Below are 14348 nucleotides of genomic sequence, written 5' to 3'. Positions count from 1 at the left end.
ACTTGCTGGATTTTCTATTGCAGCACATATTTTAACAGTTCACAGTGAGCAAAGTAGGAGGACCACAGTCTGCACACTATCACAGCAGGATGTGTGATGAGTGGTCAGATGTTTAGACAAAAAGGTGGTGGCTCTAGCCCTGTCCAACCCCATGCTAGGTGGAATCCTAAGTTACTTTCTTGACAGTCCCATGTATAATACAAATGTCCACTCTTTCCAATGCATTGATTATTCAAATAAAGTTGCAGCTAATCCTAAAAATGTATAATTCATTAGGTGACTATTATTTTATATTCATGCTATAATGACATTTAAACATCAGCCCTCTAATGTCTATTGATAACACTTGATGGAAAAATGGATTTGCATCACCTTTAAAGTGCAGTTGTCAACCCAAAGATTTGTGTGATAGGCTCACCTATGGTGCCCAATGGAATTTTAAATATCGTCATCAGGTGAGGGGGGTGCCTTTCATTCCCCTGTCCCACCTGTTATTATTCAGGAAGATCTTACTACCCACATAAATCACACAATATCACTAAAGCTGAGGAAGACCAAAGTCACTGGATTTTCAACCTGGGCCCTCAAGGAGCCAATAGCCTAATTCTCTATCCACTAGGCTACTGTATGCCCCTTTGGGTTACTTTCCACACAATTCATGTATTTTCGCAGGTACATCGTGAATGATTTCAATTCAAAGCTATCTGTTCAAAGAATTATTGCTCCCATGTTTTGTTAAAACCTCCATAAAAGCTTCAAAAAGTGACCCAGTGCCCTGGTTGGGTTTCATTTGCTTGTACTAATTCCCTGACTCTCTGGATACCTCTGTCAATCAGGGCAGAGTCAACTGAAGTCTTTCTGACCAATGATGAGCATGCCAAGGTGATGTCGAGGCTGAGGGAGCTGCTGTGCTCTGTCAGTGACTACGCCCACGAACGTTGTGGTCACCTTGTGTCTGCTCAGGCCAAGGATGGCTGGATGGACAGGGCCACTTCTACGCAGATTTGCCAGCTGGCAAACGTTGTGGATGCATTTGTTGTAGAGTGTGAGAAAATATGTGGAAGAACTAGTTCCCCACTGCAGGCTGCATTTAGGCTCCAGGTTGGTACCATTCCATTTTCCATTATTCTCAAGGTACTTGGTGATTTGTGACCTGTGGTCAATTGCAAAATATTGGCAATTGCAAACTTATCAAAGTTCTGTGAGGGGAAAGTTCACAGGTTATTAAAAATGATGAGTAAAATAATTGTAATCGAAATTCCATAGTGTTATCACATTTATTTTATCTATTGTCATGTATTAAGATAAATGTTAGATCAAGTTTTTATGTGATTAAATGAGTGTAACTTAAGATGAACAGCATTAGTTTCATTTGTATTATTCAGTTATGCAATACACAGCCACTGCTGTTCTTTGGCATATTTTATTAGTGCCATCCAGTAATGAAATATATGCATGTATAAGTAGCTGGTGTTGGTAAAATTTTCAAGAATATTACAGCTGATATTGTTTTATGTAGCAAGTCAATTTGGATTGTGATGCTTTAATTGCACTAGATTTTAGTGAAGCTACCCTGATTACACAGATGAACAGTGATGAACTGAGTTAATCAGCTATCAAGAAATGAGTTTCACTGTGAGATTGTTTATTTTACTTATTCATGATGGATAATTTCAATGAAAATAATGATATAAAATAATTATATGGAATTTTCCTTGCCTCTAGTATGTAATAGTATGTATTTTTTTTCTTCCTGAGGAATTCTCAGAAAATTGATTTGGTATTTTGTAACTTACGGAATGAAGTAATTACGGAGGAAGTCAATTATGGTAACTCCGATACATCATGCATTTGCCCAATTCTTTTAAAGTGCAATGAGGTTTATCGCCCTCCTTATAAAAATAATATATTGTATTTTATAAGAGGCTGTCAGAAAGTAACCTCAGTTTTCATGTAGTGTGAGAATTAGAGAAAGGAGGTGAATATCACTGTATTGACGCACACTCTAGGTCAGTGCACTTCGAGCTGCTGTGGTTGGAAGGTCGTGTCACTTGTTGTTTGTTTACAATAGCGAGTCAAAATGAACAATACAAATGAAATTCCCACCAAATGTGAAGTTTGTTCAATGAGAAGGTTTCTACTGATAAAAAAACTTCAAAGCTGCTGGCATTCATCGGGAAATTTGTGCTCTGTACGGATCAAATGTGATGAGTGACAAAGTTGTGTGCATCAGTATTGTCGTTCATTTTAGAATGAATGGACAAATGCTCATGGTGATGACAGCAGTGGCCACCCATCTATGGTGAACAATGAACTGCATCTGAAAATTGATGAAAAAGTTGGTGAAAACTGGCATTTTATGATGTCTGAAATCTTTAGAAAGTTTGATTTCTACGACTCTGATGCATGGAATCACGACTAAAAAGTTAGGCTACTTCAAGTTTTGTGGTTGTCTCAATGGAGTAACTTCAAGATGCCATCATCGGTTGGCTGTCCTCTCAGGCGGCAGAATTTTATGCTGAAGGATTTCGTAAACTAGTTCAGAGATATGACAAATGTTTAAATCTGTTAGGTGAGTTTGTATAAAAATAGTAGAGATATTTAGTTTTGAGATAAAAATAATAAATTTTCTTTATCTATTCCAGTGTATTTTTTATAGCATAACAGAGGTTACTTTCTGAACAGCCCTCATATATAAGTGCATGTATGTAAACTTAACTGCTGTTTACAGTTTTACCAAAGAGGGATTACCATGTACGACTTCTTGATTTGTTTCCCATATTTCTTTAAGTTTGAATCAAAATTGCTGATGTGATTTGAGGTTAAATTAGAAGTAAAACTATAATTTTGTGATACCTTACTTTCATCACCACTTTTAAAATACCTCAAGTGGGAAGGGAATATATTTTATGTTCATGACAAAAACTAACATGTGTATGTATATTGTTACTGCTGTTTTCAGGCAACCAAATTTGTTCAACGCTTTCATAATGACAGGAACACAAAACTGTATCTCATCTTGGATAGTGAGCGATGGAAACAAGCAGACGTCCCAGCTGAGTTCCAAGACCTAGCAGATCATATTGTCTCAACTGGTAAGCTTGCCTTTTAAAAATGAGGAGGATAACCCAAGGGATATCATCCAGTGAAACCCATGACCTATAAACCTGCAGAGTGCATGTATTGGGTTTGCTCTGCCGTGTCTCCGAGATGTGACCTCCCTCCTGAGTCAGCTGCCCAATTGGTTCCAAACATATGCATAACATCACTTCCAAAGATATTGAAAAGATTAATAGCAAATTGTGATTCCATTTAGGACAAAACCATAATGGTTGTCTCAAACTTTTAATGAAGAAAATATCAATAAATGTTAATAAGAGTAAAATTATTTGTTGTCTTATATATGAATATGAAATGGAGAGTCAGAGTGAGGGAAGCATGTGGCATTGAGAATGACCTCTTTCTCTGTAGTTAATTCAGATTTCAACATTCACCCCACCACATTGAAATGCATGAACTCCATTAAATCTTCTATCATATGGTGTTGTTTCTTTTTCAGGGAAGTTTACATTGCACAAACGTGAGTTGGATGCCAGCATTGGAGACCAAAAGCCAGCCAATATCTTACAAATTAGTAGTGAAAAGTTTTCTGTTGTAGGGTAAGTGCATAAATTGCCTGTTGTTGTTCCATTGCATAGGAACATTGAAATGTTGATATATTTTTAGCTTAAACTTTGTCAGTTCATCTTAAATTTTATTGCAATTGAAATTACATCCTTGTGCAGGGCTGTCCATTCAGCTCTGTGAAGGGAGGGGATGACTTTAACCATCCCCTGTGCTACTGGAGGATATGCTTGTGAATTTTGTTTACATTGTACTTATTGTTTGAGCTCAACTGTTGGTCAGTGTGTACAGGGGTCTAGTGTTTTGGATCAACATGCCCATATCTAGAGTTGTGTTAAATTAGGATTACACCCCAGCAAATCAAGCAAATGAATTAAAAATGAATCTTCATTGATAAATTGTATACAATAGCAAACAAATTATTACGATGCAACTTTCCCTGTGAGTTTTTGCCGCTAAAATTTCAAAAATGGTCTAGGAATTTTTATTTGTATTTAGTTTCAAAGTTATGTTGTGTTAAGATATCTTGGCATGGTATTAATTGGATTCAAGGAATGCTTATGAAGATTTTTGCAATTTGGCAATATTGATAGATATATATAACTTTTAATGTGATAGATGTTGAATGATAACAATAGATAATTAAATTTTTGTATTGAAATCTGTAGAGCTACAGAATTTTTTTTTATATCTACTGATATGTGCCTAGTGGGAAGAAACTACCATAATCAGCCAAAAGATTGATTTGGTAGCTGTGAGGGTTGAACTCAGTTTGGGCTAAGCTCCATGACTTGTGGAATTCATATATTAATAGGGTAATAAGAAAGCCAGTTCATTTCCATGTGCCATGTGGGGTTCCCCAGAAAGACTTGGTATCAATGAAGTCATGATGCTAGTAACTAGTTTTAGCATTTTAGCAATCATTCTTTTTCAGTTTTATTACCATTGCTGGTTTACAAATAAGAATAATAGTAATATTTTATTTTCCTCTGACCGTACATATCATGGAGGTGTAGGAGTCAAATGCAAAGAAAAGTACAAAATGCAGATACATTTTGACACTATGAACATGCTTAAAAAAAGTATATACATTAAAGTGTGTAATAAAAACAATGCATTATAACCGTTTGTAATTTAAAAATTCATGCAATCAATAATAACATTTTATTGGAAGGAGTTTCCTGAGTTTCAATTTGAAATTGCATTATTTATCCCTCATTTTCTTAGTGTGTGGTAATTTTTAATAAATTCTGACACCCATTGCCTTAGGGTATAAAATGAAATTGCTGATTTATAGTGACTTGTGTGTATGTTGGGATGATTTCTAGTTGAATAAGGGTGAATATCACTATTTGCGTGAAAGAGATGGATATTTTTTTTGATGAAGAGAGACATGGCAAATATGTACGTAGATTGAATGGTAAAAACATATAATTTCTTGAATAAGGGCCTACATGGTGTCCTATAAGCAGCACCTAGAACACCTCTAATGAATTTTTTTCATTGAGAAAACTTCGTGCAACATGCACACAGATGATCCCCAGAATACTCTTCCATATGATGTCATGGTGAAAAAATGAAAATAATTCAAGAGTTTTAATTTCTCTAGAGATACTGTGATATGCAGGAACCAAATAGTGTACAGCACAGTGTGAAGTTTAGAACACAGATTATTAGAATGAATTTTGCGCCCACCAGTTTGTTGAACATTTAAGCCTAGTAGCTTAGTGTGTTGGTTTTAAAACATTATTTTTTCATTGTCTAGGTTTAAATTAATATCCTCTTGCAATATTACCCGATTAAATGCATGGGCCTGTGTCTTTTTGCAATTCAATTGAAGTGTGTTGTCGCAACACCAATTCCAGACACTTCTCTAAGACCTTTTGTGTTTTAACCAGAAGTCGTTGACTACTATTGTCAGAAATTATTAAGTTTGAATCACCAGCAAATATTACAGAATTAATGCTTTGATTATTTTTATTTATTAATGGTAGGTCATCAATGAATAACAAAAAGAAGATAGGTCCCAATATTGAGTCCTGCGGAACTCCCTTGCTAATAAGAATATAATGGTCTGACAGTCCTGGATCAGACACACATGAAACCTATTTTAAGAGATCTTAATTTGTAATTACATTGTCAGTTTGTGTTTTGGATGTACTTATCACACTAGTAGGCTCTAAAATTAGCATTTTCATGGTATAAGAGGTAAAAACATCGCACAACTATGCTCTGATTTTTGGATAGAGTTTAAAAGAAAATCACAATTAAAGTCATCAGTTAGAATAATAGTTCTCTCTGGAAGATGCAATAATTTCAATACTTGATCCAGCTTTTCTGAAAATTATATGATATCACTAGAGGGGGAGTGATAAACCCCAAATAATGTAAATTCACAATTATCGCATATCCGGTTTTATGCCACACATTCAAAGCATAATTCATCAGTATAGAATACTTTCATCTCACGTACATCCAAAGCTACATTTTCGTTAACGAAACTTGTGACACCACCAATGTTTATGCTTAGTTCATGAAAAACTGGATACCCAGTAAAAATCACTAATTTCAATAGAACTTAGAAAAGCTGGTACATTAACAGATGTACTTAAAGTTTGTTTACTTTATTTCTGAATATTCATGGAGTATATCTTAATTGAATTGGCTTTCGTTACCTGTATTTGTTCTGGGCAAGCCTTCAGAAAAAAAAGATAATTATTCAACAACATGTTTTTCGGCAAAAAGGAAGGGTCTAAAATGATGTCCTTGAAGTCCTTATCAATGCTAATCTTTAAGAAGCCTACAGTCCTTTTGTCTCTTTTAACTGTTACACCTATGGACTGTTAAATTTATTTTATAATTCATAGTTGTTCAACTTTTACTCAACATATTTTTTAAATCTTTGGCTGTAGTGTCAATGTAAAACTTCCACGAAAGCACATGTATTTTCCATGAGATGCCTCTGACCGACGAGTCATCGCTTGCTGCTCCAACAATCAGAGGACTTCTTCTTCTCCTCCTGCTTTGAACTATTTTGAAGTTATCACTTTCAGTGGGGCTAGTCATTTCAGCTGATGGTTTATCTGCACCGCAGTCCTACTACTTACTGCATCAGCTGTGTTTTGCACTGATTGAGTGGTATTCAAACTAACTTTGGGTTTCTCAAGAGGGTTTTGAGCAATTTATTATTCACCTGGATGATCTTCAATCTATTCCTTTTCTCTGCTTTCCCTGCTCTGTTCTCACAGTCCATACTGGGATTTTTTGGTCTACCAACCACATCCTGGTTATTTCTTTTGCACACAGAGTCTTTTGGTGTATTTACCTTACCGTGCTTTGATATTAAGGCTTGAATTATCACATTCTGAGCCTCTATCATCTCCGCACAGTTTGCTAACATTGACTGCAATTCATTCATGCAATTTAGGACTACTTCCTGTCCCTTTTTGAATGTTTTATAAGCTGACATGGCATGCTAATGTAAAAGACTTGCAATGAAAGTATAGGTTTGAGCTAGAATTTACCACATTTACTATGGGTTTTTTTTAATCCCAGGCAGGAATTAGGAAAAATAGTCACAACCCCAATCACATCTAATGGAAACCTGATTTTCCATTATATTGTCAGAGCAAGTTGTGCACAATGTAAACTTATCATCCGCCCATCTGAAATCTTGATTTTGATAAAGGAATAGACGATCAGCTGTAATTGCTTTGCAACCTTTGTGCATATACTATATTTTATACCATTGTCATTTGCCCCAATAAGAAGGATCATAATAGATAAAACTATTTCAGTTCATATTTTATTTTATTTACCTTTTGAAGTTCATATTTTAATAGATTTTTTCTCCCAGAAAACGCAGAAAAGTAGCAAAATTGTTCATAAAAAATATCATTAATTTAAACAATCATTAAATTAATCAACTAATCAACATCTACTCGGGTAATCAAGAAAAATGCAAAGTAATACCACGCATGGCCCAGCATCACATCCCAAGGGGATTTGATAGTTCAGTGAATAATGTGCTGGCTTCCCGCCCAGAAGCCCTGGGTTCAGATCCTGGGAGGCATCCGATCTTTTTCAGTGGTATCCCAATCCCTACTTGAGGTGCTTTTTGTAGAGCATCCACAGTTTAGCATCCAATAGGATAGGATGTTAAACTGCGGACCCCTTGGTACCTTTCATTTTGAGTAGGCTAATGCCGACGTCAGGTTTTCTCTCCACTTTTCCTCTTCACTCCTAGTGGTGAAAATGAATTCAGCTGTCAGTTGCCTCCCTTAAATCTACTATTACTATTATCACATCCCGACCAAAATTTCTCAACATCAAAAATCACCCATTGCTACGGTCCAACTTCTCATTCCATCCACATCACTTACACACCAATATCACACACAGACATTGCAAAGTTCATCTCTTGGTCCTTTGCCCAATGGCTGCCTTAAACCCCTAATGTTTGATGGAAATGGCTTAAAACAACTCTCCAGGTAGCTGGTTCTATTCTACAATACTTCTTTATAAAAATGAAAACTTTCTTCTATTTTTTTGTGTTCTTATTTTTATTTGAAAACTGTGGTCATTTTTCTCCTTAAAAACTTGGTTTTTCTATTTCCTTCCTTAAATCTCCCCAAAAGCTTTGTCATCTTTAACCATTTCATAAATTGCACCTAACCCACTCCTCTTAATAGTATTTTGCAAAGTCTCCCATTTCAGAATCCCCAACATGTCCATTATTCTATCTGATCTTTTGTACCTATTGAGTACGTACCTGTATAAATATATTTGTGTATATGTGTATGTAGGTACCAGTAACACTCAGACATTTTTAATGATGATCATTTAGAATGCTAAGTAAGACTAAATCTGTTAATTATCTTTTTCGCTTCACTAGCACTGTCCTGCTTTTGATGAAGATGATCTGTGAGTATTGCTCATGTGCAGATGCCATTCCATCCATGGCACCAAACCTGGCTCGTCATGCAGCTGACCTCCTCAAAGTCTTCAACTCGAGGTCGTACAAACTAGTCCTAGGAGGGGGAGCGCAGCAGCAGGCTGGACTGAAGACCATCACCAGCACCAACTTGGCCTTGGCCTCACGTGCATTGCAGCTGCTGCTCTGGGCCATCCCATTGGTGAAAAAGCATTTCGTCTCAATCCTGAGGAATCAGGCAGCCCTCAGTGCTCAGGAGACCATTGGCTGCAGTCTGTCCAAATCCCTCACCTCATCGCCCTTGCCATCAGCCACCCCATCATCCACACCCCAGCCGTCCAGTCAGATATCAAACGGCAGTGTGGCCAGTGCCCACTCAAGTCTCACTGTCCTCAAGAATGGATCCGTCGCCGCCACCATCAGTTCATCATCATCTTCATCACTCACGCCTGCATCTGGAGCATCACCCAGTCAGCAGTCGATGCAGCGCCATATACAGTCAATAAATGCCACCATGGACATGTTAGAAGTAGACATTCGCTCCCACGTGGCCAGCATTGAGGCCAAACTCCAGAGTATCATGTTGAAACTCCTAGGTGCCCAGCTGTCGCAGTGGGATGCCCGACCTCCCGTGCCTTCTGCTTCATTCCGAGCTGTCTCGAGGGACCTCACCAAATTGCATGAAGCGATTTCTGACGTCATGCCTTCCCAGCAAGTTCAGGGGTTGTATCGCAGCATTAACAGTGCATTCAAGTCAAAATTTAAGGAAAAGTTGTTGAAGCTGAATATAGTTAACGATGGGAGTCCACAGCATGGGTAAGTTCTATTTAGTTTCTTTACTAGTGCAATATGAATGCATTGAGGGAGTATTTGAGGGGCGTCAAATGTTAAGTCTTCATTGCCTTCCTCCTGTTTAAATCCTCTTTTTTTCTCTGCATCTCAGACAGTAGTCTTGCAAAATTCCATCAATTTTGGTTTGAAATATTTATTGGGTTCTCAAAAGATGTGACAACCTTGAAAAGTTGCCCCTATGAATTGGTGATCATCTCCTCCTGCAAGTATTTGGTTCATTTGCACCAGGAATCTCTTTAGTTGCCCTCTCAGGTTCCAAAACTGCACTGCCCATCCCCTTCTTTGAAATTTCTATTCCAAGGAATGTTCATGAGAGAAATCAACTCCAAATTAATCTTGATGTGTTTTTGTGCAGAGCATTCCTGCTCACTACTTTCAGTATGTTAATGAAATCTTAAGATGATCTCATAAAGCAAATAATATGCACTTTCGAAAATGGTGTGGTGCTTCAAAATTTTGTATTTATGTAATCAATAAGGATGAGGGTTTTAGATTTTCAGTTTCTTAAATGAACTAACCTCGGGCATATTTTTGTACTTTTTATGATTTAGATTTATTCATTTTTTTATTAAACTTTAAAAAAGTGATGTGTATTATTGGAACTCAAAATAATTAAGGCATATTTTTGGACATGTAAGTCACTTCTTCCTCAAAATATGGCTAAAATATGGGGTTCATGTTAGTAGGCTGGTAATTTAAATTATGGTTTGAAATTTGTGTCTAAAGCTACTGATTTATTTTAATATCCATTTTCAAGTACTCTACTTCATTTCGTCCTTTAGCTAAAGAGTGGTTTCAAATTAATCTTACCATAATTTTTTTTCTGTTGTGTAAAAACAATGAGTTACATTGTATGAGGGTGATCTGAAAATTTTTCAGCCTGATGATGCGAATGACTATGTATGTTTTCAAAAAAGTTTTATTTTTTGACTCATGTAATCGCCATTAATATTAACATTCATGCAGCTGTGGTCCAGTGCCATTATCTCGTCTCTGTAGTGTTTTTTTATATTTTTTTATTGATATAATAAGATAAGATGGAATTGTTTTAGACAAAAAAGCTTTTACAAGCAGGAGGAAATCGATGAAAGGGATGTTAAGAAAAGGCTCTAAAACTTTTATATGGAGTGTGGTTTTATTTAGTGGGGGAACATTGTCATTTAATGAAGACAATAGGCATAGATTTAGAGGTTTTTAAAAAGTGATGGAAAAGGATGGAAAAAGTGAAATGGACAGAAAGGAAAACAAATAAGGAAGTGCTGGGAGAGGAAATTGGGAGAAATTCAAAGCATATTGAAATGGCAGTGGGATGTTGAAGACTGTATAGAGGGAAGAATGTTAGGAAAATGAGGAAGGGGCAGGAATGAAATGGGGATGTTGGACGGAATGAAGGGAGGAAGAAAGTATGGGGAATTGGAGAAGGGTATATTTTGTGGTATATATATATATCTGTCAGGAAGTAAAGAAATTTATCATTGCACCATTGTATAGGCTATGTCTATCCAAAATCTTAAACAGTGCTAAAGCAATAATAATAGTAATAATAACAATATAAATGGGTTTTTTTCTATATAGCCTCCATAGAATTCTTGTCATTTGTTCTGATATGGCTTGATCTTGACAATGTTCTCCCCATAGATGTCAGATATCAGTTAATTTGTCTCAGAACTATTTCTTTTGCTTCGTCATTATTTTCCATCCATTTACCAGCCAGAGACTCCCTTGGCTTGGCTTTGAGATTAAATAGAAATTCCAAGGTTCCAACTTATCACTGTTATTAGATAAGAGGGTCATCATCGTCACAGGGCATATTTTCTCATCCCCATTAAATAGATGATACCACATATTCAATTGTACCTCGCTCAACTTTGTGGAAGTTCATGTTCATTAAATGAAGAACACGATGTATTTTTCCACTGTTCTTTATTTACGTACAACTAGTTTCAACACTTAGGCATCATCATCAGGTACAAATTAATCAAGTTGCAGTCCATTTATATACCATTCATGGGGCAGAAGAGGGGTGGGTGAGAGAGGGGGGAGAAGGAGGGGAAAAAAGTTAATTTGCAATTGGCATTGATGGGGAGGGGGTAGAGGGGTGTTAAGCGTCAGGAAAGGTGATTGGTAAGTTCACAGTGGGGGGAGGGTTTGTTGGGTCTTTCTGTGAAGGAAAGGGGTACTTCCAGGGTTGGGGAGAGGTATTCAAACAATAAATCATTAACCAAATGACCTGTTTTTAAATTCTTCCTGATTTCCAGCTCTTCCCACTTGTCCATCCTTATTCCTTTTCCCATCTGGTGTATGAGTTCCAGGTTGAAATCACTCCCATGATTTTCTTCCCATAGATGCTTGGCGAAGTGAGATTGCTTGAGGCCATGGTTTCTGAAACAGCGTTTGTGTTCCTCCGCCTGTGTTTTTAATGATCTCCCCGTTTTGCCTATGTATATAGCACTACAGTCCTTACAAGTTAACTTATACACACCACTTTTATTTTGATTTTGAAATTTTTCCGTAGGAAAGAGGTTGGCGATCTTTTGTGAAATCAATCCATAATAAGGGAGTTTACACCATTTGTAACCTATTTCCTCCACATTAAGTGGTTTGAACAAAAGATTTTATGCTTTAAAGAAACGTTTTCTTTGTAGTATTTTTTCAATTAAATTTTCTTTGTAGCCATTTTTCATTGCTAAATCTTTAATCGTTTTGAGTTCTTGAACAAAATTATTTTTTTATAGAGGAATGATGGCCAACGGTCTGTTTAGTAGGAAATGAAAAGTAGAAAGCTTGTGAGATATGTAATGGCGGGAGTTGAAGGGGATGATCTGTGGTCAGTGGTTACTTTTCTGGAAAATTGCAAATTCAAAGCCCCACCCCTATCTCGACACTGTGGTATCTAGAAAATTTAGTTGATTATTTTGTTCTTTCTCACAAGTGAAACTGATACTTTCGCATTGGGAATTTAAGTTCATAAAATTTTCTGTCTATCAATGCTTGTCCATATAGCAAAGATATCGTCTACGTATCGAAACCAGCAGTTAATATTCTTTGTAAAACTTGATTAATTTGTACCTGATGATGACACCTAAGCTTTGAAACTAGTTTTGTGCAAATAAAGAACAGGGAAATATACACTTTGTTCTTCATTTAATGAAGATAATATCACCCTTGAGTAAACCCTTCATTCAATAAATGTTCCCTGCACAATTTTTACATTGTAAACTTAAATCACTGCAAATGCACTTACAATTGGGATGGAATCATGAATAGTGTTAGACATGCTTCTTTATGGGTCACTGAGAAATCAAGCATCTCAATACTTCAATCAAACTCAATACTTAGGCGGTGGCTGGAGCCCTAGAGAAAGTGTTCAACCTTGAAGTGTCTCTGACCTATGACCCTTGCTTATTAGGGTTTGCAGTCTTTTTTAGTTGCCCATTTATCATTTAGGTGACATTAAATCATGCTTAATGTGAGTAATTACATTTGTTGATTTAATGAACTCACAAAGTGACTTCATCTATGTAGGCTTAACCAAACTGGTCATAGTGTAAGTACGTTTAACTAATGTTACCCTTCAAAGGTTAGTTTTGTTAATTGGCACATGTTTTATTTCAGGGTTGTTACAACAGAATTAACTTTTTATTTGGAGACACTGAAGACTCTGAAAGTGCTGCCAATTGTGGAATTAGGTGAAGACTTTTTGGAAGACATCTGGTCTCACAGGTAACACAGTTTCTTGTAGTTGGCAACAAATTTAAAAGTAGCTGCTGGAAGCCGGTTGAGGGGAGTGTTACCAAATGCAAGTGCAATTCATTCCTGTGTTAACTCTCATTTTGTGATGTTGCGACTTCAAGTTAAGTTTGTATTATTTCAATTGTAAAGATTTTTGTGCCCTCTGGAGGAGGAAATTGCTTTCCAAGTGCTATCGGTAGTAATGTATGTGCGTCATATACAATACTTTGTGATATATTCTTTTGTCATACTGCTTGTGCACTCAAGCAATCACTGTTAATCATGATATTGCATGAAAAAACCACTTTTATAAAAATTTTTATTTATTAATTTTATTTGAAAAATTATTTGGAGAAAATGGACCACTATTTCACATCCCAGGTAAAATGTATTTTTGATACTTTATAAAAACATTGATGCATAAAAAGACAATGTAATATTAATTGTTGTTTTTAAAGTTACTCTATATAAGTCATTTTTGAAATGGCTAAATTAATTGGTCGAGTGAGCATGTATATACTTGCAGAGTTGTCACACTTTGTGATTGATTTGTTCCTATTATTGCCATGAGAGAGAGAGAAAGAAATGTTTGTCTTAGAGTTTGAGAGCTGTTGAATGGTATGCCAAACGTGTTTTATGAACATTGTGGAAGCTTGTACTTATGGATGTTGGAAACATAGTACATATTTGTTTTTCATATTTCACCGTGATGGGTCATATTGATTAAGCAATGTTGATAAATATAGTAAGAGCAGATGATCTGAAGGCAACACCACTTTGCTAATTCTTGAATAAAGACTTGATCTTATGCTGTTGAAATCCAATAAGAAAAGTATGAACCTTAAAAATGTGTTTAGATTATTATTGCTTGCATTGGAAAAAAGAGACGATAATTATTAATTGAATTGGGTCTTGGTTCTGATGTGAAGGACCCAAAAGTTCATAATAAATTAAAGATGAGGATGAGTTTTAGAGAACCAGAACTCTTTTGTCTCTTATCAATCCCCATGATGTCTCTCTGGTGAATATACTTCCCAGAGGAAAATCATGTCAGTCGTTGAGAGTAAAGATTGCATGTTATTTACTTTCTGATGAAGTTTCAATCTAGATTTCATCATCAAACAAGTCCTTGTGACATCATCATCAAGAGCAGCACTCTCCTACACAAAACTTGGTGGTCCTGAAGAAATTCAATGATATTATGAAA

The 14348-nt window shown here is 36.1% G+C and overlaps 1 protein-coding gene across 4 annotated transcripts in view; it reads left to right on the top strand.

Moving 5' to 3' along the window:
* scat (VPS54 subunit of GARP complex scat) overlaps positions 1-14136 on the top strand; it is a 39151-nt gene extending 25015 nt beyond the window's left edge. For all 4 annotated transcript variants that reach the window (XM_071589135.1, XM_071589136.1, XM_071589137.1 and 1 more), the window contains 5 exons: positions 837-1101; positions 2963-3095; positions 3560-3659; positions 8519-9373; positions 13025-14136. In XM_071589135.1, coding sequence (XP_071445236.1) covers positions 837-1101; positions 2963-3095; positions 3560-3659; positions 8519-9373; positions 13025-13136 — 1465 coding nt within the window. In that variant the 3' untranslated portion in view covers positions 13137-14136. The remainder of the gene's footprint in view (positions 1-836; positions 1102-2962; positions 3096-3559; positions 3660-8518; positions 9374-13024) is intronic.
* The last annotated feature ends 212 nt before the right edge of the window (positions 14137-14348 follow it).

This window comes from Hetaerina americana, unplaced genomic scaffold, assembly GCF_022747635.1.
Source record: "Hetaerina americana unplaced genomic scaffold, ioHetAmer1.1.p SCAF_33, whole genome shotgun sequence".
In the NCBI taxonomy this organism is placed as follows: domain Eukaryota; kingdom Metazoa; phylum Arthropoda; class Insecta; order Odonata; family Calopterygidae; genus Hetaerina; species Hetaerina americana.
This window is presented reverse-complemented; position numbering and strand designations above follow the sequence as displayed.